Source organism: Acomys minous (assembly GCF_964271855.1).
Source record: "Acomys minous genome assembly, chromosome: 2".
Lineage (NCBI taxonomy): Eukaryota > Metazoa > Chordata > Mammalia > Rodentia > Muridae > Acomys > Acomys minous.
Genome location: NC_140484.1, coordinates 17557949 through 17583750, shown reverse-complemented (window position 1 = coordinate 17583750; position 25802 = coordinate 17557949). Strand labels below are relative to the sequence as shown.

The following is a 25802-nucleotide window of genomic DNA, read 5'->3' as shown; positions in this document are numbered from 1 at the left end:
TTGGTCATCAGTGAGGTTTCCTTCAGCAACTGATGGGAGCAGATACAAAGACCCACAGCCAAACATTAGGTGGAGCTCAGGAAGTCCAGGGAAAGAAGGAATGTAGGAACCAGAGGGGACAGTATACCAGCCTACATAACCATCTAAGCAAGGACCATGGGGCTCACAGAGACTGAAATGACAATCAAGGTCTACATATATGATCTGTTGTGAAGTTTGGTGTCCTTGTGGGACTCCCAAAAATGGGAGTTGAGAGTCTCTGACTCTTTTTCCTGCTTTTGGGAAGAGGCTATGGGGTTGCCTTATCCAATCTTGATATGAGGATTTGTACCTAGTCTTATTGTAGCCGCTGTGTTCGGTTGATAGCGAAGGCCCACTCTTTTCTAAAAGAAAGGAAGGAGTGAATCTGGGGAGGAGGAGAGGTGGAATGGAGACTAAGAGGAAGGGAAAACTATGGCCAGGATGTCATTATGAAAGAAGATTGTTTTAACTTAATTAAAATCAAATTTAAGAGCTGGGCCTGGTAGTACTTGCCTTTAATCCCAGCACTCTGGCAGAGGCAGGCAGATTTCTGTGACTTTGAGGTCAGCCTGGTCTACAAAGAGAGTTCCAAGAGAGCCAGGGCTGTTACACAGAGAAACCCTGTCTAAAAGAAAATCAAATTTAAAAATTAAAATTAATTTTAAAAGAACAATAAATTAAAATCTACATAAGAATTTAATAAATTAAAATCCACATAAAAATATTAGCAAGACACAAGATAAATGAGTTTTCCTGTACATTGCTGGTGTAAGTATAAGCTGGCATGATCTTCATGGAAGTCCACTCTAAATATGTGAAAATTTTAAATATATAATTCTTTAATATAAAATATCATTTTTATATTAAACATTGCCCTCATCTATGTGGGCACTTGCATTTGCATACAGACACACACACACACACACACACACACACACACACACACACAGAAATCTAAAAATAAAAATAAAGGTGGATGTATTCAGCTGCTGACCATGGCCTCCTGCACTAGGCCCACGTACAGATCCCAGGAATTTTGGACCAGGAGCACAACCATCACAGTCTTCTGCAACAAGTAGGTAACCCAGCTTCCCTGCTTATGCCCATCCTCACTTGTCTGGAACTTTTTATACAAGCAAGAGGAAAACAGGCATCCTAACACTACAATGCCTTCTCACGAACATTGTAAATTGCTCCACTGAAAGAATACATGCAACTTAAAAGAAAAAAGTAAAAAGAAATAAGGTAGGAAACAATGGTAAAGGAAATGAACATGGGTAAATACATATTTCTTTCTATATTTTAGAAGTTATTTTTAAATGGAAATTCACCCTTGACATCAACAAACTGAAACACTAAAGGACAAATCAATAAGAACATCCTAAGAAAAAAGGATAAAATATTCTCAAATGATATAACTGAACAGATGGAAAGATATATTATGTTCTCAGATAGAAGATAATACTGAAAAATATTCTTTCCCTAAATAGACTATAAATTATAAGGGGAGAAATGCTAATTAAAACCATGAGAATACTGTTACTCACCCCTAAGAGTAGCTAAAATTAAGACTGACAGTACCAACTGCTAGTTAAGATGTGAAGAAACCAAAATTCTCACAAACACATACGAAATGGTTTGGCCACCTTGAAAAACATACTGAGGGCTGCTTTCTAAAGTTAAATAGACACTTCCCATGAAACAAAGTATCTACCTTCTACAATGTATCAATAAGTTGTAAACTATTCCTATAATGAAATACTACTCATCACGTTAAAAAGGAATAAAACGTTGATATATGCAACAAAAGACTGAATCTCGGAAATATTATACTAAGTCAAAGAAATCACAACATGACTTCCTTCATTACTTCACTGATATATTTAGGGGCAGGTACCAGCTCTGAGACAGCTAAGGACTGGAGGTGAGAAAGAAAACTTACTGAGAGGACACGAGGAGAATTTGGTTTGCAAATATTTCACTGAGAATTTTGACATCTATGTTCATCACAGAAATTAGCCCATAATTTTCTTTGTTGTGACCTTTTCCAGTTGATTTTTGTAAACTAAGTTCATTATTATTCATTTCATTTCTGCTTAATGGGATAGTTTGAGAAGCAATGGTGTGAATTTTTTAAAGGCTAGATGGAATTCAGTGATGAATTCATTATTGGGGCCTGGGCTTTCTTTTACTTGAAAGATATTTTTTAATTTCTTTTTCAAACACACACACACATATATATATATATCCATTTCTTTTATAGTTATAGACCAAGCTATTCTACTCCTTGGAATATACCCAAAAGATGCTCCACCACACAACAAGGACATATGTTCAACCATGTTCATAGCAGCCTTATTCGTAATAGCCAGAATCTGGAAACAACCTAGATGTCCCTCAGTCGAAGAATGGATAAAGAAACTGTGGTACATTTACACAATGGAATACTACTCAGCTATTAAAAACAAGGAAATCCTAAATTTGCAGGCAAATGGATGGAACTAGAAATGATCATCCTGAGTGAGTTAACCCAGACCCAGAAAAATACACATGGTATATACTCACTTACAATTGGACACTAGCCCAACAGAGATGTTCCCTGAAAGTCTTCACTTAGCCAGAGACTGCGATAGATACTGGGACTCCCCATTGGGACTCCAGGTGAGAGAGGTAAGGGAGAATGAGGAAACAGAAAGATCCAAAGGGTCCTAGAAACCTACAAGAAGACTATTAAGGCTGGCAGATCTGGACCCAGGCAGGTCTGCACAAACTACTGCACCAACCAAGGACAATGCATGCAGTAAACCTAGAACCCCTATCCAGATCTAACCAATGGACAGCACATTCTCCACAGTTGTGTGGAAAGCAGGGACTGACTTTGACATAAACTCTGGTGCCCCCTATTTGACCACTTCCCCTTGGTGGGAAGACCTTGTGAAACTTAGAGGAAGAGTAGGCAGGCTACCAGGAGGAGACCTGATAGGCTGTGATCATGTAGTGGGGGAGGAGGTCCCCTTCTGTAATAGACTTGGGGAGGAGATTAGGATGAGGGAGGGATGGAGGATACAAGTGAGGGGATAACAATTTAGATGTAATCTGAATAAATTATTTACATAAATAATTTTTAAAAAGAAAAGAAAATTAGAAACAGGCTTTAATAAGAATTATTAAGGTGAAAGAAAAATGAGAAATCAAGGAAAAGAGGAGAAATTCCCAAAGGGGTGGGGGGAGAGACTGAGTTTATTCCTTAAAGATATATCCATTATTGTCTTTTCAGTGTTTGATACTCTCGTGTAGTTCATCATTTCCTGTGGCTTCATAGGCAAGTTTTACTTTCTCTTCTGTTTATAGGATTCTATGTATAGGATTCCCGTAGCCCTAGCTTAGTCATGAATTGCCTTATCATAGAAAAATTGTGCTTATCATAGAAAAATTACATTCTTTTTACTTAAAAATCAGTTTTCTGGTTGACAGTTACCATCTTTCAAAGCTTGATGTTAAACATCCTATGTTCTCCTGGCTTTTAGAATTTCTGTTAAGAAATTTGCTGTTGCAGCCGGGCGTGGTGGCGCACGCCTTTAATCCCAGCACTCAGGAGGCAGAGGCAGGCGGATCGCTGTGAGTTCGAGGCCAGCCTAGTCTACAAAGTGAGTCCAGGACAGCCAAGGCTACACGGAGAAACCCTGTCTCGGAAAAAAAAAAAAAGAAAGAAAGAAATTTGCTGTTGCTCTGGGTTTATATAGTTTTTCTTGTTCATAACTTTTACTGCAGTATGACATGAGGAGGCTCTTTCTGGTCTTTTATTTTATATTCTAAATGCCTCCTCTACCTGCATGAAGTTCCCTTTCCCTGAATTTGGGGTATTTCCTCTTATTTCATTGAATACGTTTTCTGTGCCTTTAGCTTGAGAAATGTCTCCTTCTTTTATTTCCAAGATTCATATATTAGTCTTTCAATAAAATCACATAGATCTTATATCTGTGTGTTCTTTCTTAATATTCTATCTTTGTCATTCGAATTAGCCTACTTTGTCTTCAAGCTCTGTCTTCCACTTGGTACATTCTATTGGTGAGTCTTTCCACTGGTGTTTGTTTGTTTGTTTGTTTGTTAATGTTGTTGTTTATCTTAGTTGAGGTTTTTTATTTGAAATAGATTCTTCTCTCATACAATACATCCTGATCACATTTTCTCCTCCTTCCACCTTCCTCCCAGATCCACACACACACCTACCCTCTTTGAAAGATTCATTTCCCTTCTCTTTCTTCTTCAAAAAACGAGCAGGCCTCCAAGGGACAACAATCAAACATGACAAAACAAGGCAAAATCCTTCATATCAAGGCCTGACAGGGCAACCCACCAGGAGTAAGAATCCCAGGATCAGGCAAAAGTGTCAGAGATACTCCAGTTCCCACTGTTAGGAGTCCCACAAGAACACTAGGCTAACAGCCATAACAGGTATATAGATGACCTGACAAAGACCCATGTATGCCCCATGCTTGCCACTTCAGTCTCTGTGAGCCCACACCACATGAGCCCTGCTTAGTTGACTCCATAAGCCATGTTCTCCTGGTGTCCTCCATCTGCTCTGACTCCTACAGTCTTTCCAATTTTTCATTTGATTTTTTCAGTATTTCTTTCTTCATTGAATTTTCTTTCTTACCTGTTTCATAGGAGGACTACTTTTATCTTCTTAGAATTCATTTAGGATTTATTCATGTCCTCTTTTGACTTCATTAAACATAGTTGTAACCATTCTTTTAATTGATTGCCTGAAATTTCATATCACTAATATTCATTGTATTTCATTACTGTGAAATTGATAATTTCAGAGAAATTATGTTGCCTTGATTTCTTATGTTTATTTTATTTCTGCATATCTGGAATTGGGCCATTGTCAGAATTTTTAAAATAATCTATATTCATTCAGTAGTAGTAGCTACAGTACTCAAGTGGACTCGGTTGTAGTAGGTTTGAGGTGCTATTATCACACTGGATTGGGAGTGTTGTTCAGTAGCTAACCCTCCAACCTGCGCGCCCAGGGCACTGGTCTTACACTGCAGCACCTCCTCACATGCAGCATGTAAGTAATCATAGCTCTGGGTAGTCTCACTACAAAGTATAGTAATAGCTGATTAAAATCAATCATTTTTTTCAACTCAAAACATTTGAGGAGAATAAAAGACCAAGGGTAGTATAGTATGCACTAAGATATTAGTTATTCAGAGCAAAAATAAAAAGGAAATAAGCAAGTTAGACTATAGGTGTTACACTAAATTGGAAAATGAGAAGAAGGAAGAGTGAACAGAAGATGAAACAATAAAGACAAAGGGAGGAGATAAAGCAGTTCCAGCCAAAGAGACTGAACAGAGAAAGAGGAGAAAACATGTAATCACACAGCCTAAAATAATCTCAGCGCCCAGGAAGCTGACGCACGGGACTCCCAACTCCACACTAACCTGTGACCCTGAAGGGGAGGATAAAGGCTGGAACAAAGCTGGCCTACATACTGAAATTAACTTACTGAATGAGGGAAGTGTGAAGTGACAGAGAAAGGCCTAGGCAGGGGACATAACACCTAGATGCAATTCCCTTCCAGAGCAGCCTGCATCTTTGCAGTCCCTCATGGGGCAGGACACAAGTACCCTTATTTCCAACTGAGTCCTTGTAGTTGTGGGGCACAGGTACCAGGGCCATCTCTTTGTAGTAGCTAGGACCCAGACCAGATTTCACCCTGTGGGATACTGTGAGGTTCTGACTCAGTTTTCTCCATTATATATACTGAGAGGTACTCTTAAGGCTGGCCCTCAGAGCATAGCCCAGTGATGCCTGCTCTGCGGGCCCAGAGTGAACGGAGAAAGAAGAGACCTTCGCTTCTAGAGCCACACTGCTGCCTCATTAGGATATTTGTTAATGAGTTCTTCTGGGGAGGGATGGTTCAAGACAAGGTTTCTCTGTGTAGCCCTAGCTGTCCTGGACTCAGTTTGTAGACCAGGCTGGCCTCGAACTCACAGAGATCTGTCTGCCTCTGCCTCCTGAGTGCTGCGATTACAGATGTGTGCCATTATGCCTGGCTTGAATGAGTTCTTTGGTGTTTAATTACATATTTATGAATGCTCACTCTATTGGTTAGCATTGGCTCACATAACACACTGTCAGTTCTGGTTCTTCTTTATACATTTCTATAATTCTTCTTTATATTTCCTTAGTAATTTCAGTGTTTTCGTTTGTTTTGTTTTTGCTTTTCAAAAATTATAATGCTTACTACTTTGAGATATGTAAATATTGGGATAACAGGTTTCACTTGTCAGTTTCTTCTTAAGCATGGTGAAGGGTGTGATTGTTCATTTCAAATACTAATTTGACCAGATTAATGAATAACTAGGAAAACAGTACAGCACTAATTCTGTGTGTGTGTGTGTGTGTGTGTGTGTGTGTGTGTGTGTGTGTGTGTGTGAGACAGTGTTTCCAAAGGAGACTGGGACGTGAGTCTGAGCATAGTGAGTGAGGAGGGTCTGCCCTGAACATGAGTGGGTGCCATCAGTTTCCCTGAGGACCTGCACAGAACAAAAGCAGCAGAGAAAAAGCAATTCATTCTCCCTCTCTCTTTCCCTTCCTTCTTTGCCCTCTCCCTCTCCATCTGATTTCTTCTTTCCTTTCTCTTCTCCATCTCCCTTTCTTCTCTCTGCTTCTCCTTCTCTTTTTCCACCCTCCCTTCCTCTCATCTTCAAACTGAGAATTATAAATTTGGCTTCCTTGAATCTAATTTCAAAGTTGAACTGAAACACATTACCAATATCCGAAAGCCTTAAACTAAGACAGCCTCTCATATTATTCCTTTGCTTCTACAGTAACATGAGCAAATTCCCTTAATAAATTATTCCCTATTCATGTGTGTGATATATGTAACATATAAAGGTATATTATTTTGTATATGTGTATATAATACATTTTACATATATATGTATATATACATAATTTTATATATGTGTATATATAAATATTTATACATGTGACTATTCTATTAAATTCTGTCTGGCAAATTCCAATACAGTGGAACAAAATTTAGATTTTTTATTGTTTTATATTTAAATATATATGTATATATTATATATTCACGTATCATAATCTCTAGCCTTTCATAAGAATGTTCTATAATAAGAAAGTCATGTCCCTCTTATGTTGACAAATTTGCAAATAAATATCACAAATACTGCTGACTAATAACTTTTCAAGCTAATATTTAAACATTATCTTACCTTCTTTGATAAAGTTGGGGGAAGGGAACTGATTTTAAAGCCTAACATTTTCATCATGATGTACCTCAAATCAGACCACACAAATTCATACTGATCAACAAATGTCCTTTCCACCCACCCTATAAAGCAAAATGTCATCAAAAGAGATATTTCCTTGTCCCTTTATATAAATATAAAACATGGTGCTACTGTGCAAAGTGGCTATAAGTGATGATTCTGAATGAGCTAAGAACACAGCAATGAGATATGAGGCTGCTTCAAACAATCAGAGGAGAGAAGAAGAAAACATGGACTTCTTTATGAGACAGTTTGTGCAAATACGTTATAGCATATCTGTATCGAGCAAACAAAATAAGACAAGACAAATGAGTAAAATAGGGATCTCCTAAAATCAAAACAAACAAGTTAACTAGACTCACTCTGTTGAGAATCCATCACAGTCATTTAGAAAAAATCCGTTTCTTTAAACCATTAGCAAAATTAATTTTGAAATGTAATTGAAACCAATAAACATTGCCAGAAATTATTTTAAGCTTCCACAGAATTGCCAAGTTAATTACACATAATAACATAGACAATTGATAAATAACAGTAAAAATTAGGGTTTTTTTAATTTAGATTATCGAGAAGATGCTAGAAAGAGAATTTTTAAAATTTTTTTAAATAATAAATAAATAAATAAATAAATAAATAATTTTAAAAAAGAGAATTTAAAAAATAATTTTGTGTTTAATGACATACTGTAGTCTTACACCTACTTAAAAATTGGCACCTGGACATGATGGTGTGTAGGTACAGTCTTGTTCCGCTAATGTGAGCTCTTTTGCTCAGTTCATATCCACAAAATGGGAATAGCAAAGAAATACAATCTTTTGCTCTATTCATTTGCTACAATAACACAAGAAACCCAATCACAAAAAAAAAATCCTACTCCAGTTCAGAGCCAAGTAAACTAACTAACTAACTAACTAAAACTGGTGGCCAATATGTGAGTAAGGTCCTCATAAAGAAATACTGAAAAATATGTATAGTAATGTCATCCATTTTAATGGCTATACGGTTTTAAAGTGTTCATATGCAGACAAGTGACTAAGTGACATCATACTATAAATACTTTTCAAAAAATTTGACCCTGTTACAGTATTATTCATTGTGCTCTATGTATTATTCAAAATGCTACACAAATATACTCCTTGACTTCTAGTAATGAATGTTCTAAATAAATTTCTAGAATATTTTTTACTTAACTTATGTGGGGTTTTTTACATGATTACAAAAATCCATCACAAATGATCTTTTTATACCTTTAAGGGGAGAGGCAGAGGGGAAGAGAAAACTTCAACTTTGTAAAGACATGTTAATGTTATTCCTTAAAACAGTCTTCAGATTAATTCACAATGTATACAACAGAATATATCAACAAGTTTATACAGGACTACTATGTTAAAAATCATGAGAGTACAAGAAATGTTAAGACTTGATCCTTGTTCTCTTTTAAAGGTTCCCTGTTTCGTTCCTCCTTTTTGCTGGTCCTTTGTAATGTACATTGACTACTCTCATGCTGAAGATACTTCAGTGTAATCATACATATGCATGTCAACAATCTGAATGAAAATTGTAGGACACAACTCATCACCATTTAAAATAGCACTGTTTAAACACTATTGGAATGGCTCTATTACCTTCCAATAACATTAAGTGTTCATTTGAAAGCCCCTCAAGGCTAAGTAAAGCTAGTAGTATTTGCAATAACATGTAATCTATTCACATGAAAATATTATGATAGCATTGGAAAGGGGCTGACAATGTGGCTCAATGGGTAAAGGTTTTACTACCAAGCCTATAATGACCTAAGTTCAATCCCCAAGACCCATAAGATGGAAGGAAAGAACCAACTCCCAAAAGTTGTCCTCTGACATACATATATACATACATACTCACTAAACAGAAAAATAGTAAATGGAAAATATCATTAAGAAATATATTTAAAATATAATGTAATGAAGACATATAATGCATCAAAGTTGCTTTTTCTCTATTAGTTTCAATTAACTGAGGTATCAATGGAGCTGAAAGGTCAATTTTTAGTAAGTGACTAGATTACCTTCAGAGAAAGAAACCATCCATGTTCATAGAAGCTTTATTTGTAAAAGCCAGAATCTGGAAACAGCCTAGATGTCCCTCAACCAAAGAATGAATAAAGAAACTGTGGTACATTTACATAATGGAATACTATTCAGCTATAAAAAAAAAAAAAAAAACAAGGAAATCTTGACATTTGCAGGCAAATGGATGGAACTAGAAAAGATCGTCCTGAGTGAGGTAACCCCGACCCAGAAAGACACACATGCTATATATTCATTTATAAGTGGATATCAGCCCAGCAAGAGATGTTCTCTGAGAGACTCCACCCCATGGGAACTGTGTCTGACATCAACTCTGGTGCCTGTGATTTGATCACTGCCCCTTGCCAGGGTGGCCTTGCAGGCCCACAGAGGAAAGGGGTGCAGGCTATCCTGATGAGACCTGATAGACTGTGATAAGATCCTGAAAGATGAGGCTCCCCTACCCTTCCCCCATCAGATGTCTTGGGGAGAGGAAGAGGGTAGAAGAGGGAGGGAGGGTAGGAATGGGAAGATAAGAGCAAGGGGATAACATTCGGGATGTAATGTACGTAAATTATGATAAATAAATAGAAAAAAGAAAAAAGACCTCTCATCTGAGGGGTAGCTGAATATAAGGTATCATCAGCTGAAATATACATTATTAAGTGAGACTTCTCACCTCAACCAAGGCTAACGGCACCCACATCAGCTAAAGGGAAAACACCTAAAGATGCAGGCTCTGCCTATGATGTGCAATGCATACTTTAACAACTTCATCTTTCAAACATATTATTACACATGCCACTAACGCCACAAAGCAATTATTATACACTCCGAACTGTACACATCAAAGTCTGTAAATAATATGGTAGGGTAGGAAAAACTTCGAAAAACTTAACTTTTCCTGAGATTTTAGTGGCCTAATTTTCTAAGTACTTTCATTGCAAAGATTTCATATAGTATGCCAGAGCTTTGAAAAATAAGTAGAGCATCACCAAGTAGAAACCTCAGTTAGGTGTTCTGAACATGTTGGTCAGGAAAGCCCATTCATTTGAGAGGTCTCTGCCCCTTCAACTTCACCCTCCTTACCAATATACATTCATCACCGAAAAGGGAAATATTTACAAAACTTAGTTTAGTTATGTTTAAATATTATGTTTAGCTGTCTGGAGACCAAGTTCTCAAGATTTATACAAGAAATCAAGGATTAAACTTCATAACAATTAGAAAACCACACTGTGTAAAATCAAAGACTTAGTTAACGGACATTAAAATAGCTTCACCATTGGCACTGAACTGAAATGACGCCATCTTTTCCCAACACCTGGAACCAAAGCCTCTTGACCTTTCATGTAAACAAGCCAGGGCACACCAATGCTCTGTCTGCTGTAAGGTACCACCTCTGTGCAAAGGCATAGGAGTGAAAAATGTGGAAAATGCCTGAGGACGCTTTGAAGCAGCTTGGGAGAAGTGAGAGCAGGAAAGAGGCTCTTCTCTGGGGTAAGTTTGTTTAGTGGAAAGTAAGCAAGTTGTCAGGGTAAAAGTTGACAATGTTGATTCCAACAGTTTGAACTGTGAATAAACATCCAAAGGGATTATGTTACTGAGAATTAGAAAGATTCCATTGAACTCAATAGAACACTTGTGTTTTCAAAGATAATATGCTTTGAGCCAACTCTGGATCCACAGTTTAGGGTTAGAATTACCCAAAAATCTTTTGTATGCCATGATAAAGAACACAGGGCATGACCCTACTAATACAATTCTAAGAATATTAGAATAAGAGGAAATAAAAATATTTCATTTTAGTCACTAAATTGGAAAATGTAAATATGTATACATGTGCATGCTTTGGGATAAGCTAAAGAAACCTGGAGAAAAACCTATGATCTTTTCAAACATGGAATCTTTTTTTTTTTTTCAAACACTGAATCTTACATTCCGTCATACTGGCCAATTTAGGGAAATACATGCATTGGCCACAAATCATTTTTAAGTTTTCCCTCCTTAACGACCTATCAACGAGGAGAAAAGCAGGGCCTACGCGTCTGAACTCCATCGTCCTCTCTGCTCAGCACAGCCACATTGAAATCTGCCTTTCATCTAGTGCTCTCGGTTTCCCGTCAGGTACAAGGTGAAAAGTCAGAAGAGTCTTGTGCTTTCTCAGAAGCACAACAATTTGGTTGCCACTCAACAATTCCTGGTGAAATGCCAGGAAGCCTGTAAAAAAAAAGTTAAAATTGTCCTAACTTAGAATTCACAAAAATAAAAATGAGATGTTCAGAGACTGTCAGAGACAGTCATTCTTAACCATTCATAAAGAAAAGAAAGCGCACAGTTTTGACTTGTTAAAAGTTCATTTAAATTAATAGTAATCAAGTCAGCCTTATATGCTCCCAATAAAGTGAAGGCAACTGAGGTGGTTATTAGTTTGTTTTTCCCTAAAGGACTCTCACATTATAGCCCACTGTGAACATCTTTAAAAAGTCTAACAAAATATGCAACTTGCATATTCTTTTTTTTTTTTGTTTTTTTTTATTTTTATTTTTTATTTTTTTTATTAATTTATTCATATTACATCTTGATTGTTAACTTGCATATTCTTTATCAGAAAAGTTTTGAGGCATCACTGCAAAATGTTGTTTTCCCTTGCAGCTCTGACAACATATTTACTTCCAGAAGCAAGGATATGGGCAAGTACAGTTAAGGCTGAAACCTCTTTATGCTTGAAAAGAAAATCAATCCCTTGGATACTTTCAAACACTATCAGGAGTAGAATATTCTGAGTTCTGCCTGAAGATCATTATCTTTTTTACATTTCATTTTTATATTTACTGAGTTCAGAGAAAGGGCATAAGCAGAAAGAAGAAAATAGCTACTTCTTAAAAAGACTCCAAATTTAGTAATCCTCCCAAAGCTATTGGCACACACTTAGAAAGCTGTATTTTCATAAGACTTCATTAAGTTTTCATTGGTTCTGTCATTTGGTGAGGGGGCGGGGGGAGGACAGAGGGACGACACAACACAGAGACCCATCCATAACTTTGAACCAAAAACATCTGCAGAACTTCAACAAATACTTGTTATAGGAAGAGAAGAGTCATTACAACTAAAAACTCAGTCGAGTGACTCATTTGGATGCCACATCAGTATCTCCCAAGCATTAACTTGCTAACTGACAGAGGTCATCAATATATAATAATGTCCAAAATTCTATTACCTGTTAGTATGAGGTTACTGTAGGTATTGGAGAATTGCTCCTTCAGAAGAACCAGCTGCATCTGAGCTGCCTTCTCTCTCTGGAGCTCCAGCATTATATCAGGGTGCTGGGCAATCTTACAGCCCTTCTGTTTGTCCAAGGCGACATCACTCCGCACAATGTCTACAAAAAGAAAGACAGGCAGTAGAAACAAAACAGAAAGTACATTCACATAAGTTTTTTTGTTTTACCCAACATGACAGAATTTATAAATTGCCAGCTTTTTAAATCAAACTGAAAAGATCAAGAAATAATACCCCTTTATTTCTTTAGCACCATACTGGATCCTGTATGTTCCTTTGACAATTTCTAGTACTTAGCTCTCTCTGACATAACTAAAGACTCCAATCAAACAAGTTCCTTCTTAGCTCACCTCCAAGATTTATTTGCCTTTGGGGGCTTTTTCTAAACATCATTTTCCATTCTCCAGAAGGAATAATAAAACAAATTTAAATACTAGGAGCTATGACGTTAACTTCCTCTGCCTATGCCTTAGGACCAGGGGTAAGCAGTCTAAACATTTGGCTTATTTTCAATTCACTCTCCAGCCAGACGATTGCACCTGAGCTGTGCCTGCCATTCCATGCACTGCCTGACCAGGGCTCTCCTGCTATATTTCATATGTTACTGGGGAAATAGTTTCAATCTGACCAGAAAATCAGTTTTTTTTTCAATCCAGAAAGATTTTTGAGTCTCTGAAGTAAGAAAGAAAGCTGTAGTCACCAAAGTCTCTCCCCGCTGTTTATTAATGGCAGGTGGTCTTTTGTATCTCAGTGCAATTTTGTACTAAAAGCAAATATACCCTCAGAAACATTCTTCCTCAAAAATAAACAATCATATAGAATGTTTCCTAGCCATTAGGAAACAGATTCTATACGCCATAATGTAGCAAAGTTACTTGTATCTTTTGTCAATTGAAATATAATTTGGCTGATTCTAATAGGAATGAATGATACTATCAATATAAGTAACAATTCTAGGAATTTTCAGGCTTTTCATAGCTAATCAAAACATTTGATGGGAAAAAACTAAAAAAAAAAAAAAAAGAGAAAAAGAAAAAAAAAGGCCTCCTACATTGTTGTCACTGATGGTTTCAAATGTGGTAAAAATGCCCATATTAAGGATATCCAGAGGGTCCTAGAAGCCTACAAGTAGAACATTATGATAGGCAGATTTGGGCCCAGGGGTCCCGTTCAAACTAAGGCACCAGCCAAGGACAATACAGGCGGTAAACCTTAAACCCCTACCCAGATCTAGCCAATGGACAGAACACTCTCCACAGTAGAGTGGAGAGTGGGATATTACTTTCTCACATACTCTGGTGCCTCACCTTTGACCATGTCCCCTGGAGGGGGAGACCTGGTGGCACTCAGAGGAAGGACAGCAGGTTACCAAGAAGAGACTTGATACCCTATGAACATATACAGGGGGAGGTAATCCCCCTCAGGAACAGTCATAGGGGAAGGGAGTAAGGGGAAAATGGGAGGGAGGGAAGAATGGGAGGATACAAGGGATGGGATAACCATTGAGATGTAACAAGAATAAATTAATAAAGTAAAAAAAAAGGATATCAATAGAGTTCCAAGGAGACACCAACTGGAAGGGAAAAACTAGAGATTACCAAATATTAACCTCTAGAGCAAAAATGGGGGGAAGTTATACAACTGCTTCAGATGCAAAAGACATTAGCACAGGTCACTACCACTGTATTTCAAATTACACAGTGATAACAAGGCTAAAGAAGTAATCACAAAACAAAAAAACAAAAAGCCTCCTTTCATATACACTTTTTTGTTCATGAAATAACTATCAGGCAGACCTGAGCCCTAAAAACAAAGCAAGTAACTCAGGTTCCAAAACTAAGCATACAATCAGAACCTACCAAGTATGCCTCAGAAGCCACAAGAAAACTACAGTACACGGTTCAGTTAGAATACGCTCAACACCTCTATCTGTGGTGTCACACACATATAATTCCAGCAGGAAAACACAGGAAAATTAAGCCAGCCTCAGCTATATAGCAAGTTCAAGACAATCTTGAACTGCATTGACCCTGATACACATGTGTACATACACAGAATTAAGCTCAGTATCACACCAGAAAAAAAAAAGGTCAAAAGAAAATCATGCCATAAGAAGTCCTACAACTGAAAAGTGAAGACATTAATATCAACAGGTGTGCAGTTCCCTATATAGAAACACAAGAAATATGAAAAAATAATAACCAACATGATTCCACCAAAAGCCCATACTCTTTATTACTTGCTTCAAAAGATATTAATATCAATAAAATAATTGATAAAGAATCCCAAAAAATGGTTTTCAAGAAATATTAATGACCTTTGAGAAAACACAGGAAAACAGCTGAATATGAAGGAAGAAGATAAGAAACGATAAAAATACAAAATTCAATAGAGAAATGAAAATCCTGGGGTGGTGACTTAAAAAAGACTCAACATAGTAACTTTCAAACTCAGTTGAAGTCAAGCAAGGTGTTGCTCATTTACAATCCTAGCACTCAAACAGCTGAAGCAGGAAGATCTTGAGTTCAATTTTGTTGTGGTGGTGGTGGTGGTGGTTTTTCTTTTTCCGAGACAGTAGCCTTGGCTGTCCTGAACTCACTTTGTAGACCAAGTTGGCCTCAAACTCACATCCACCTGCCTCTGCTAGGATTATAGATGTGTGCCACTGCACCCAGATAGATCTTGAATTTGTGAACAGCCTGGGTTACAAAGTAAGGTCATCTCTGTCATACTTAGATTTCTGTTGCTATGATAAAACATTAACCAAAATCTACTTGAGGTGGAAAGGGTTTATTTGGCTTACACATTTTTAATATATTTTATTAATTTATTCATATTACATCTCAGTTGTTATCCCATCCCTTGTATCCTCCTATTCCTCCCTCCCTCTCATTTTCCCCTTACTCCCCTCCCCTATGACTGTGGCTAAGGAGGACCTCCTCCCCTGTATATGCTCATAGGGTATCAAGTCTCTGCTTAGTAGCCTGATATCCTTCCTTTATGTGCCACTAGGCCTCCCCATTCAGGGGATGTGGTGAAATATGGGGAACCGGAGTTCGGGCTTACACATTCTTATCACAGTTGATCCTTGAGGGAAGTCAGGGCAAAATTTAAGTAGGACTAGAGGCAGGAACCATAGATGAAAGCTGTGTACTGGCTTGCCATCCATGGCTTGCTGCTTCCTTTCTTATACAACCCAAGACCTCCTGCCCAGTGTTGACACTATGCACAACGGACTGAGCCCCTCCTCCCACATTAATCAACAAAGAAAACACAGAGGCACGTCCATAGGACAGTCTAATAAAGATAATTCCTCAATTGAAGTTTCCTCTCCACAGGTGTATAGTTTGTGCTTGTGTAGGGACAAAAGAAACCAAACAACAGAAGTGACCCTTGTCAACTTGCTACACAAACATATGTCATCATTAAACCATAATCTTCCCTTTCTTGTTTTCCCCCAAATACACATAGTATAACTTTAAAAGTCCCATTGTCTTAAAACTTTTTTCAACACTTTAAAAATCCAAGTTCTCTTCAGCCAGGCACAGTGGTGCACATTTGTAATCCCAGCACTCAAGGAAGCAGAGACAGATAGATCTTTAGGAGTTCTAGGCCAGCCCAGTCTACAAAACAAGTCTAGGACAGCCAAGACTGCACAAAGAAATCCTGTCTCGGAAAAACAAACAAACAAACAAAAGTCTAAGTTCTCTAAAACCCAATGTCTCTTTAAAAATCCAAAGTCTCTCAGCTATGGGCTCCTGTAAAATCCAAAAGAAATTGTAGAGGAATTTTAATTCAGAACATGGCTGCTGGCAAGAGATCATATCCGAAAACCTTCTAGGTCCTTGTGATCCTTCTGAAAAATAGACATGCCCTTAATCCCAGGAGACAGAGGCAAGCAGATCTCTGAGTTCAAGGCCAGCCTAGTATAGATCAAGTTTCAGATACAGAAAAGCTTAGATCCAGGTGTGGTGGTATATGCCTTTAATCCCAGCATTCAGTACACAGAGGCTTGCAGATCTCTGAGTTCTGTTCAGTCAGTTTGGCTGAGTCAGTGAGTTGAGAGGCGGTGCAGTGGAGCTGAGTTTGTGGCGGTGACAGTCAAGGAATTCAGAGACACTTTGACAGGTTCAAGGAAGAACAAGCTAGACACAGGTGACGACGATGGAAAGGAGCCGGAAGAGCATAACATACTGTCAAACTTAGTAAGAGGCCAAGAGAAGCCAATTTGAATCAGTCAGCTTGGAAAGGAGTTTTGAACCAGACAGGCAGAGTTCAGAAAGAACTAGAAAGGATGAGCTTATTCAGCAATAAGTCTCAGAGGCTGAAAATATTCTGGGCCTAGATTAGATTGTACACAGGCTAGAGGCTTCCTGGACTAGGCCTGGGTTAGCAGAGGGAGGCAGTGAGCCTCTGAGACAATTAAATTTGGTGAATAAAGTTACTTTAACAACAAATGAAATATTTTCTTACTGCAGGATGAAAGAAAGAGCACAAAAATAAGGCAAAGCAAAACCAAACTCCAGCAGTATAAAAACTCAGCGTCTGAAACCTGGCACTCCCTCATGGGTACCAAGGAACTTGGATAGCCGCGCTGGCCACCAGCAGCTCACACAGCTTGTCTGGTAGACTTCTGCTCATCCACTCCACACCTGCTTCTCTCCTTGGCGTGATGCCACAGTCTTGACATCTCCATTATTCTGGAATATCTACTCCAGCTGACTGTGCATCTTCACCAGTGATATCTCCTGACCTCTGACAGTCCTGACTATTCTCCATGACGCCTTTACTCGTACAGCTATCATGCTGTAAGACCAGTACCATGTGGAAGACATATTACCAAGTTCACCTACCATCTTGAGATATAGTCTTGACCCACTCTGGACCACAGCTTCTATGTGCTGACCCTGAGTAAATAATTCCCAGATTTTGCCTCAATAACGCGTGTTTACTCTTAACCACAGCTAATTTTTTTAGCCCCATATAATCACTCAGCAAAGCCATGGTTTGACTTCAGTGATAATGATCTCTTGTTAACCACAGCTAATATCTTTATTCCAAGTTGACTATAAACCACAGATTCCTAGTTCAAATACTTTACAAAATGGCCCTGATAGAATCTTTGCTTCCCTCTGTAATTTCACAAGCGAGGCCTCCATCACCTACATTTCTCTCAACACTCTCACAAGCTTCCACAGAGTCACCAATTAAGCTTTGAACACCCAGTGACTTTTACAGCCCAAAGTCCAAATCACTTCCATATCTCCCAAAACATAGGCAGGACTGTCATAATAGCTCACTCTCCAATACCAATTTTTGTTCTAATTTGCTTCTCCATGATACTGCTCATCTGTAATCTTAACAATGAAGAGACTAAAGCAGGAAAATTTTGAGTTTAGTATCAGCCTAAGGTACAGAGTAAGACCCTGTCTCAAAAAAAAAAAAACCAAAAAGTCTCCCCTTGATCACATGACTCAACCTGGTCACATGGAAGAAGGACTAGCAGTATTTGAGGACAATAGTAATGAATTAGTACATTCAGATAGTAATAAAGAATAAATGAAATGCTAAAATAATCAACATTTATGATACAAGTATAAAATCAAACTTAAGACTAACAGATCTGGTTCAGGCATGTGAACCCTGCATTCCACAGAACACACCTGTAACAAGATAGCTATAAATGCAACCTAGCAAACTTGTAGATGTCATCATGACACAGTGTCAAAAATTGGATATCCCTGGCCTAGACAACAACATATAAATATAGACTAATAGCATAAAAATATTCCATGAAATGAAAGCTACAGTTTTCCCAAATCTTGAGAAAGGTATAAATATAATAGTACAAGGTACATTTAGAAGCCCTAATAAAGAATCTCCTCTCCACATAGTATAAGTAGGTAAAAGGACAAAACAATTGAACATAAAGAGGATCCAAGCACAAGCTCACAGAACAGCAGGCATTTCATATGAAATCCTAGAAGCCAGAAGACCATGGAATAATGTATTCAAAGCCTGGAATAAAAATAGCTGCCAACTTACATTACTATATCCAGCAAAATTATTATTTTCCCCATAAAACTTTTAACTTTTTTTGAAATAAAAACCTCCCTTAAATAACGGTCTCTTTTTCCTCCCTCCAAGGGCCCTTTAGCTCCAAACCAGTGTTTTCTAATTCACTTTCCCTTAGTATTTCAGTAGCACCTCAAACTAGAGTTACTTAGGTTGCCTGACTTCTTTTCCAAACCTTCAATCTGGTTATGTAACTTACCATATGACAATTAAATTCATTTATCGCATCTGCAGTCCACTTGGGTCATCCTATTTTCTCAACAATACTTGGCATTTTCAGTTCTGATTAGATATTCTAACAGATCTGTATGAACATCTCATTGTACTTTTAATTTCCATCTCCCTAATAATAATAGTATGAGAATTTTTTAGTACTTTTACTTTTTACCCATATTTCTTCTTTAGCAGAGTGTCTGTTCAGATCTTCTGCCCCTAATTATTTTATTATTTTTATTTTCTAATCTTTTAATTTGGAGTCCTTTATATATTCTACACAAAAATTATTTACCAATTTGGGGGGTTAAAAGATCCAATCCTATGCTATTCTATTGATCTAATTGTGTATCACTTTACTACTGTTGTATTTTTTATTATTAGAGTTCTATACTGTCTTGAAAAAAAGTTCTGCTTTGTTCTTTTTTGCTTTTTTTTGTAGCTGTTTTACATATTGTAGTTCCCTTACAATATAAGACTATATGTTCTAGTTCACATATAAAAACACAAATATTTACCAAAAAAGCTTTCTTTTTGTAATGTGGATTTAAGTGAAATTTAGGTGATCTATGTATCACACTAAGGAGAAATGATGTCTTAATATTTTGAGTTTCTTTCCATTCATTTGGCTTCTCTTGCCACTACAAACATTAAATTTTTAATGCTAAATAATATATTTAGCAAATTACAATGTCATTATAATTAGAAATTAAAACATAAGAGTTCACTTTGAATATTGAAATTACAATCTGCAGTTTTAAAAAGTTCATTATTTCTAGAAGTGTTTTGAATGATTCCTTAGAGTTTTTCATGTAAAGTATCATGTTACCTACAAGTACAGACCTATTAATGCCTACAATTTCGATGTGTGTGCCCTTTAGTTCTTTTTTTTTTTTTCTTTACTGCACAAGCTAGGACTTCAATGATCTTGAATAAGAGATAAGAAAGAGATCATCCTTGCCTAGTACATTATGTCTTATTCGGCTTTTGTTTGTTTTGATTTTCTTTTTTTTTTTTTTTTTTGATACAGAAAGAGAATGAAATTGAGTAAGTAGCGGGGTGGAGAGGATCTGGGAGGAGTTGGAGGAAGGAACAGAATATGATCAAAATATATTGCATGACAAATATTTCAAAAGAAGGAAATAAGGAAGTTACATTACATTACAAACCTATAAGCCTAGTCCCACACTTGGGGCCTGAGCATCCCCTTTGCTGTGAGCTCCTTTTGCCAATAAGTACCTCTCCCTTTCCTATGCACCCTCCATGTCGCCTTACCCCTCCCCATGTCCTTCTCCGACTGTGGCCATCTCTGTTCCCACAGGCCTAGGTCCATATCTTCAAAGCTGCTTTGTTTAATAGTCATATTTGATTGCTTCTCTTTTCTGTCCTTCCCTCCACTCACTGCTATCTCTGTACCACAGGCCAAGCTCCAGACGCAAGGTTTGAAAGCCACTTTCGCCTGGTCCACTTAGACAATTTACCCACCAGTTTGATTCGGCCTAGCTGAACTCACACATCTCCTGCACTGGTCCAATCTAAGGAAGGCCTCGATTATCACATTAGACCCACAACCGAAGAAATACATAGGCCCAGATCAAATTTCAAAAACAGAGCCACATGAATCACCAAAAAAGGTTTCCTCATCAAACCCACTAGCCCTATGGAAGTATTCTCTAATGAAAACTTACTCAGTAAACCCTAAGACATGGAATTTAAAAGAATAACCATAACCTTTATCAAAGACTTAAAAGAAGACACCAACAAACACTTTACTGAACTACAAGAGCATAGCAACAAATATTTGAGTTATGTTGAAGAAAACACAAATACATGACTGTGTGAAATGACAAAATAATTTTTTTTGAAAACTGAGTTCAACTGAGATAGATACACTGACGAAGACACAAACTAAAACAAAGATAGAATTGGAAAACCTAATATCCCAATTATAAAACTCAGGAGGAAGTCTTATAAGCAGAATGAATCAAGCAGAAAGTAGCATGCTGGAATTCAAAGTAGAGGGTCTAAGACAGAAGGACCCAAAGAGTGCAAGAATCTCACAAGAAGACTATCAGGACTGATGGATCTGGACTCAGGGGGTCTGCACAAACTGCTGTACCAACCAAGTACAATGCATGCAGTGAACCTAGACCCCCTATTCAGATCTAGCCAATGGATAACTCATTCTCCATAGATGTGGGAAGAGCAGAGACTGCCTCTGATATGAACTCTGGCATCCCCAAATTTAACACTTCCCCTTGGTCGAGAGGCATGGCAGCATTCAGAGGAAGGGGAAGAAGGCTATCTGGATGAGACATGATAGGCTGTAATCATATGGTGGGGGAGGAGGTCCCCTTCTGTCAGAGGTCTAGGGGAGGGGAATAGGGCAAAGGAGTGAGGGAGTGTTGAAGGTTGGTCTGATGTATTTTGATACTAATTAATAAAGAGTCATCCTACCTGGGCAAGGCAATGAAGATAGGTGTGGCTAAAGTTCCCAGGCTGGGAGAGACAGAGGAATCCTGAGGAGGAGAAGGAGAAGGAGGAGGAGAAGGAGGAGGAGGAGGAGGAAGAGGAGGAGAAGGTCTCAAGAAGAGAGGAAAAGAAGGCCACCATGGGTTAGACAGAAGAGAAGCACGTGGCTGACATGGATGGAGATTTGGCCCAGATGAAGAACATTAGCAAGTATTTGTGATTATGGATGGGAGGTAGCTTGATAGAAGTTATTAGAAGCAGATGGCATGGGATTGGGGTAGGTATCACATACATGACTCACTATGGGAAGTAGTTTAGGGGATTGATACCTGCCCTGTCCAGGTTAACTAAGACTATTTTAAAATATAACAAGTGTCTGTGTCTTGATTGACTGCTAGCCAGGCATACTGATAATACATATAATAAGCAATTATCAGGCTATATTGACTAACCAGAAACAACAAGTGGCACCCAATGTGGGGCAAGGATAAACTGCTATGGTCCCTTTCCAAGGCACCATGGCAGAAGGCACCTGAATTTTTTTTTTTTTTTTTGGTTCTGTTTTGGTGTTTATGAAATTGTTTGCAATGAGCTTAACCATAGTCACAATTCTCCTTGTCCGCTCTAAAAAGGTTCAGGGGAAAAGACAGAGAGCAGAGAAACGTAAAAATAAGTTACTAGCAACTAGAAAGAGTGAAGGAACTGAACTCTTCTCCATAGAGTTTATAGCGACTGGGATTCAAAGCTCCTTAGCTGCAAGGTGTTTGTCAGGGCTTTCCGGAAAAGGTCCACCAGAAAGAGATAACAATAACTAAATTCCAAGGAATAATCAACAGAATTTCACTAACTGAAGCCTAAATTGTCACAACTGACCCAAGGCTCAGAGTTCTCTTGTTTCCTTGTTTGATTTTTGCTGAGATTTCTGAAGATTTTTACTAAATTGAGATGAAATAGTTAAACAGGACTGTGGTGGCACCAGCCCTTAATCCCAACACAATAGAGACAAAGCCAGGCATAACTCTTGAGTTATGGACCAACCTGGTCTCCACAGTGTATCATTCCCTGCTGATAAGAGAGACAGCTTAGGATTCAATTTGAATTTTTTTCCTTAAATTTACTATGTAATTTCCTTTTTCTTAACAAAGGATTATATGTACTTACTGATCTAAAGAATGGATACACATCAATCTGAGGTTTATGCAAAAAAAATAAAAAGTAATGTAACTGCTCTAAATAAGGCCAGCCAATCTCCTTGTAAGTAGAACATCCATGGGAGATATGGTGCCAAGGGGCAAGTCGGCCTAAGAAATATATTTTGTTGGTCAAAGTAAAGACCAAGGTTGGACGAGGAGACAGACATGAAGCTGCATGGCTCCCACATTGAGAAGAGGTGAGACACAAACACCCACAACAAATGTAAAAAGCCAAGTACAAGATGCCTACAGAATAAGAAATATATTTTGTTGGTCAAAGTAAGGACCAAGGTTAAAAGGGGAGACAGACATGCAACCTACATGCCTCTGTCAAGAAGGGGTGAGACACAAACACCCACAACACATGTAAAAGCCCAGGTGCAAGATACCTATGATATAATAAACCCTAAAATAAAATGAGAGTTTATCTGATGTGTATTTAAAACTTAATGCCTTTTTCTTCTGCTCAGGGCAATTAGCTTGTTTCTAAAATGGGAAGATTTTCTTGGGAAACAGAGCCTAGAGAAGGACATTTGGAACTATACAATCTTGTTTTGATTTTAATATGATGATAATTGTATGCTCATTGTTAATGGTGATGCTATATTTCATCTTTAAAAGAGGTCAAAATGAAACAGATCTGGATAAAAGAGAGACTGCTAACTTAAGTGAGTCTATGTTTATATGAATTCAAACTACAGAACAAGCAGTTCACTTATGTTGTTAATCCCACTACATGGGAATAGCTCTGACACTGACTGAGACATGAATGTCTATGCCTAGCCAAAGCTTCTTGTTGGTGACTTATTATTGGATGCCATTCTTCATATGGCATGAACAAAGATTTACAAATGTCTTTTTTCTGCTCAAAGAACAGAGAACTAGCCTTCATTGTTCTGTGCATCCTGCACACCTAATACATTCATAGTTTTAGAACTTTATACTGCTCGTGGGAAATTATATGTTTTTAGAATAAAAGAACAGGACACTGATGTGCTGAATCAGACCTGATAGGATTCCTCCAGCATGCTGAGATGCTGACATCCTACATCCTTGATGTTCCAGCCCCATGTGCTTTGATTGCTGTTCCTCATCAGAAAAAGACAGCTTCAAAGAAGGCTCCTGATCCAAATGGATCTAGCATTTCAGACTGTCCCACACAAGACTTAATATTAAGCCTGGAATTTCTCAACATTTAGAGAATGGACCACAAATACTATTCCTAGTTTGTTTAACCAAGTTCTATTTGGGATTCTACACAGGTATTCTCTGCCCCACATCAGCCTAGAAAAAAAAAACCTTAAGAGAAAGATGCCCTGCTTCCCTAAAGGGGGGTTGGGTAGGTTTTCAGTTAATTTTCTTACATATATTGTGATTAAAAGGTATGGAGATAGGAGTTATAAAGAAAGAAAGGGGAGTATAGCGATATGTAGAGAGGATAGGACAAAAAGTAGATAACTGAATCTACTCCTCAACTTAAGGCCTCAATCGTTACTCACAAATTAGGTTAATTTTAATTCACTGACCCAGAATTTTGTATATTGATACAAAACAACTTTAATTTTGATACATTGAAATAGAATCCAAATTTCATATTATTCTTCACACATTATATTTCTACTCTAATATGAGGTATTGTACACATACAACTCAATACATGGTTTACTTCCAATACTCTGATAGTGTTATTGCAGGCTACACAGTATAATTAAGTGATACAAGTCAGTTGTTGATCAATTCATGGTCATGTCAAACATAAAAACATACATCCTAGGTTTAACAGATAGATATAATTCTATAAATAGATAAGACAAAAATAGTTAGATATGGTTTTCAAAAAACCCCAGAGACCTACAGTATATGGCATTTAAAATGTTTTATTATTGTAAATATCCTGTGACAAGAAGACAGATTAACTTCTGGCAACACCCAACCTACCATAAAAAAGATGATGAGCATCGAAGAACATCCTTGTGGAGATGGCTTTGAGTGTGGCAAAACAGCCACAGGACAAAAACGTCCTCATTTCTCCCACAGAGAGTTCTGCCTAAAAATGGGCAAACTTAGATACAGGTAGAGTCAACGGCTAAATTCTGCCAAGACAGGGTAAGCAAGTTCTCACTGGTTTCTGCCTCACAGATATGTCTGTCAGACATACTGGACCAGAAGGCTGAAGATGATGCTCCAACGTTATAGAGCGTTTTGGTTGACCTGTCAGGCAGTAAACTGTCTCTGTCATTTTTTCATTTTGGAAGCTGCCAACGTGCACTTCCTGTTTACTTAAGTAGTTAAATTTATTCCTTCTCAAGTCTCTGATGGGTTTGAAGACCAGATGGTTTTTAAATTAAGCTTAATTGTTTAGGAGAAGATACTTTTAGGTCTAGATAGATTATTTTAGGTTGATAGATATAAACTTTAATAGATATTTTATTTACATTCAGAACTTTAGACTCATAATGATAAAATAGATATTTTTTCAAGATTGGCAAAAATCTTTTGATTAAACATTATGTACATAAGTCTTACCTATTGGTTTTTATAATTTTTCATAATTGTACTTAACTCTATATTAAAAAATGACCTTTTGTTTAGACAGAAAAGGGGAACTGTTGGAGGGTGGTCTGATGTATTTTGATGCTAATTAATAAAAAGCCATCCCACCTGGGCAGGGCAACGGAAATAGGTGGGCCCCAGCCTAGGAGAGACAGAGGAATCCTAGGAGGAAGAAGAAGAGGGTCCCGAGAAGAGAGGAAAAGAAGGCCACAATGGCTCAGATGGAAGAGAAGCATGTAGCCGGCATGGATGGAGACTTGGCCCAGATGATAATAATTAGCAAGTATTTGGGATTGTGGATGGGAGGTAGCTTGATAGAAATTATTAGAAGCAGATGGCATGGGATTGGCAGGTATAACACACCTAACCCACTATGGGAAGTAGTTTAGAGGATTCACATCTGCCCTGCCCCAGGTTAACTAAGGCTATTTTAAAATATAACAAGTGTCTGTGTCCTGGTTGATTGCTAGCCAGGCATACTGATAATACAGATAATAAACAATTATCAGGCCATATTGACTAACCAGAAGCAACAGGGGAGATTGGGAAGATACAAGTGAGGAGATAACAATTGGGATGTAGTCTGAATAAAACACTAAAATATAAATTACTTTGAAGATAAAAGTTTTAAA

General features: G+C 37.7%; 1 protein-coding gene across 4 annotated transcripts in view; it reads right to left on the bottom strand.

The window, feature by feature from the left end:
• The window catches only part of HPSE2 (heparanase 2 (inactive)), a 638895-nt gene that overhangs the window by 507734 nt on the left and 105359 nt on the right, over positions 1-25802 (bottom strand). For all 4 annotated transcript variants that reach the window (XM_084754662.1, XM_084754660.1, XM_084754659.1 and 1 more), the window contains one exon: positions 12603-12764. In XM_084754662.1, the coding sequence (XP_084610788.1) occupies positions 12603-12764 (162 nt within the window). The remainder of the gene's footprint in view (positions 1-12602; positions 12765-25802) is intronic.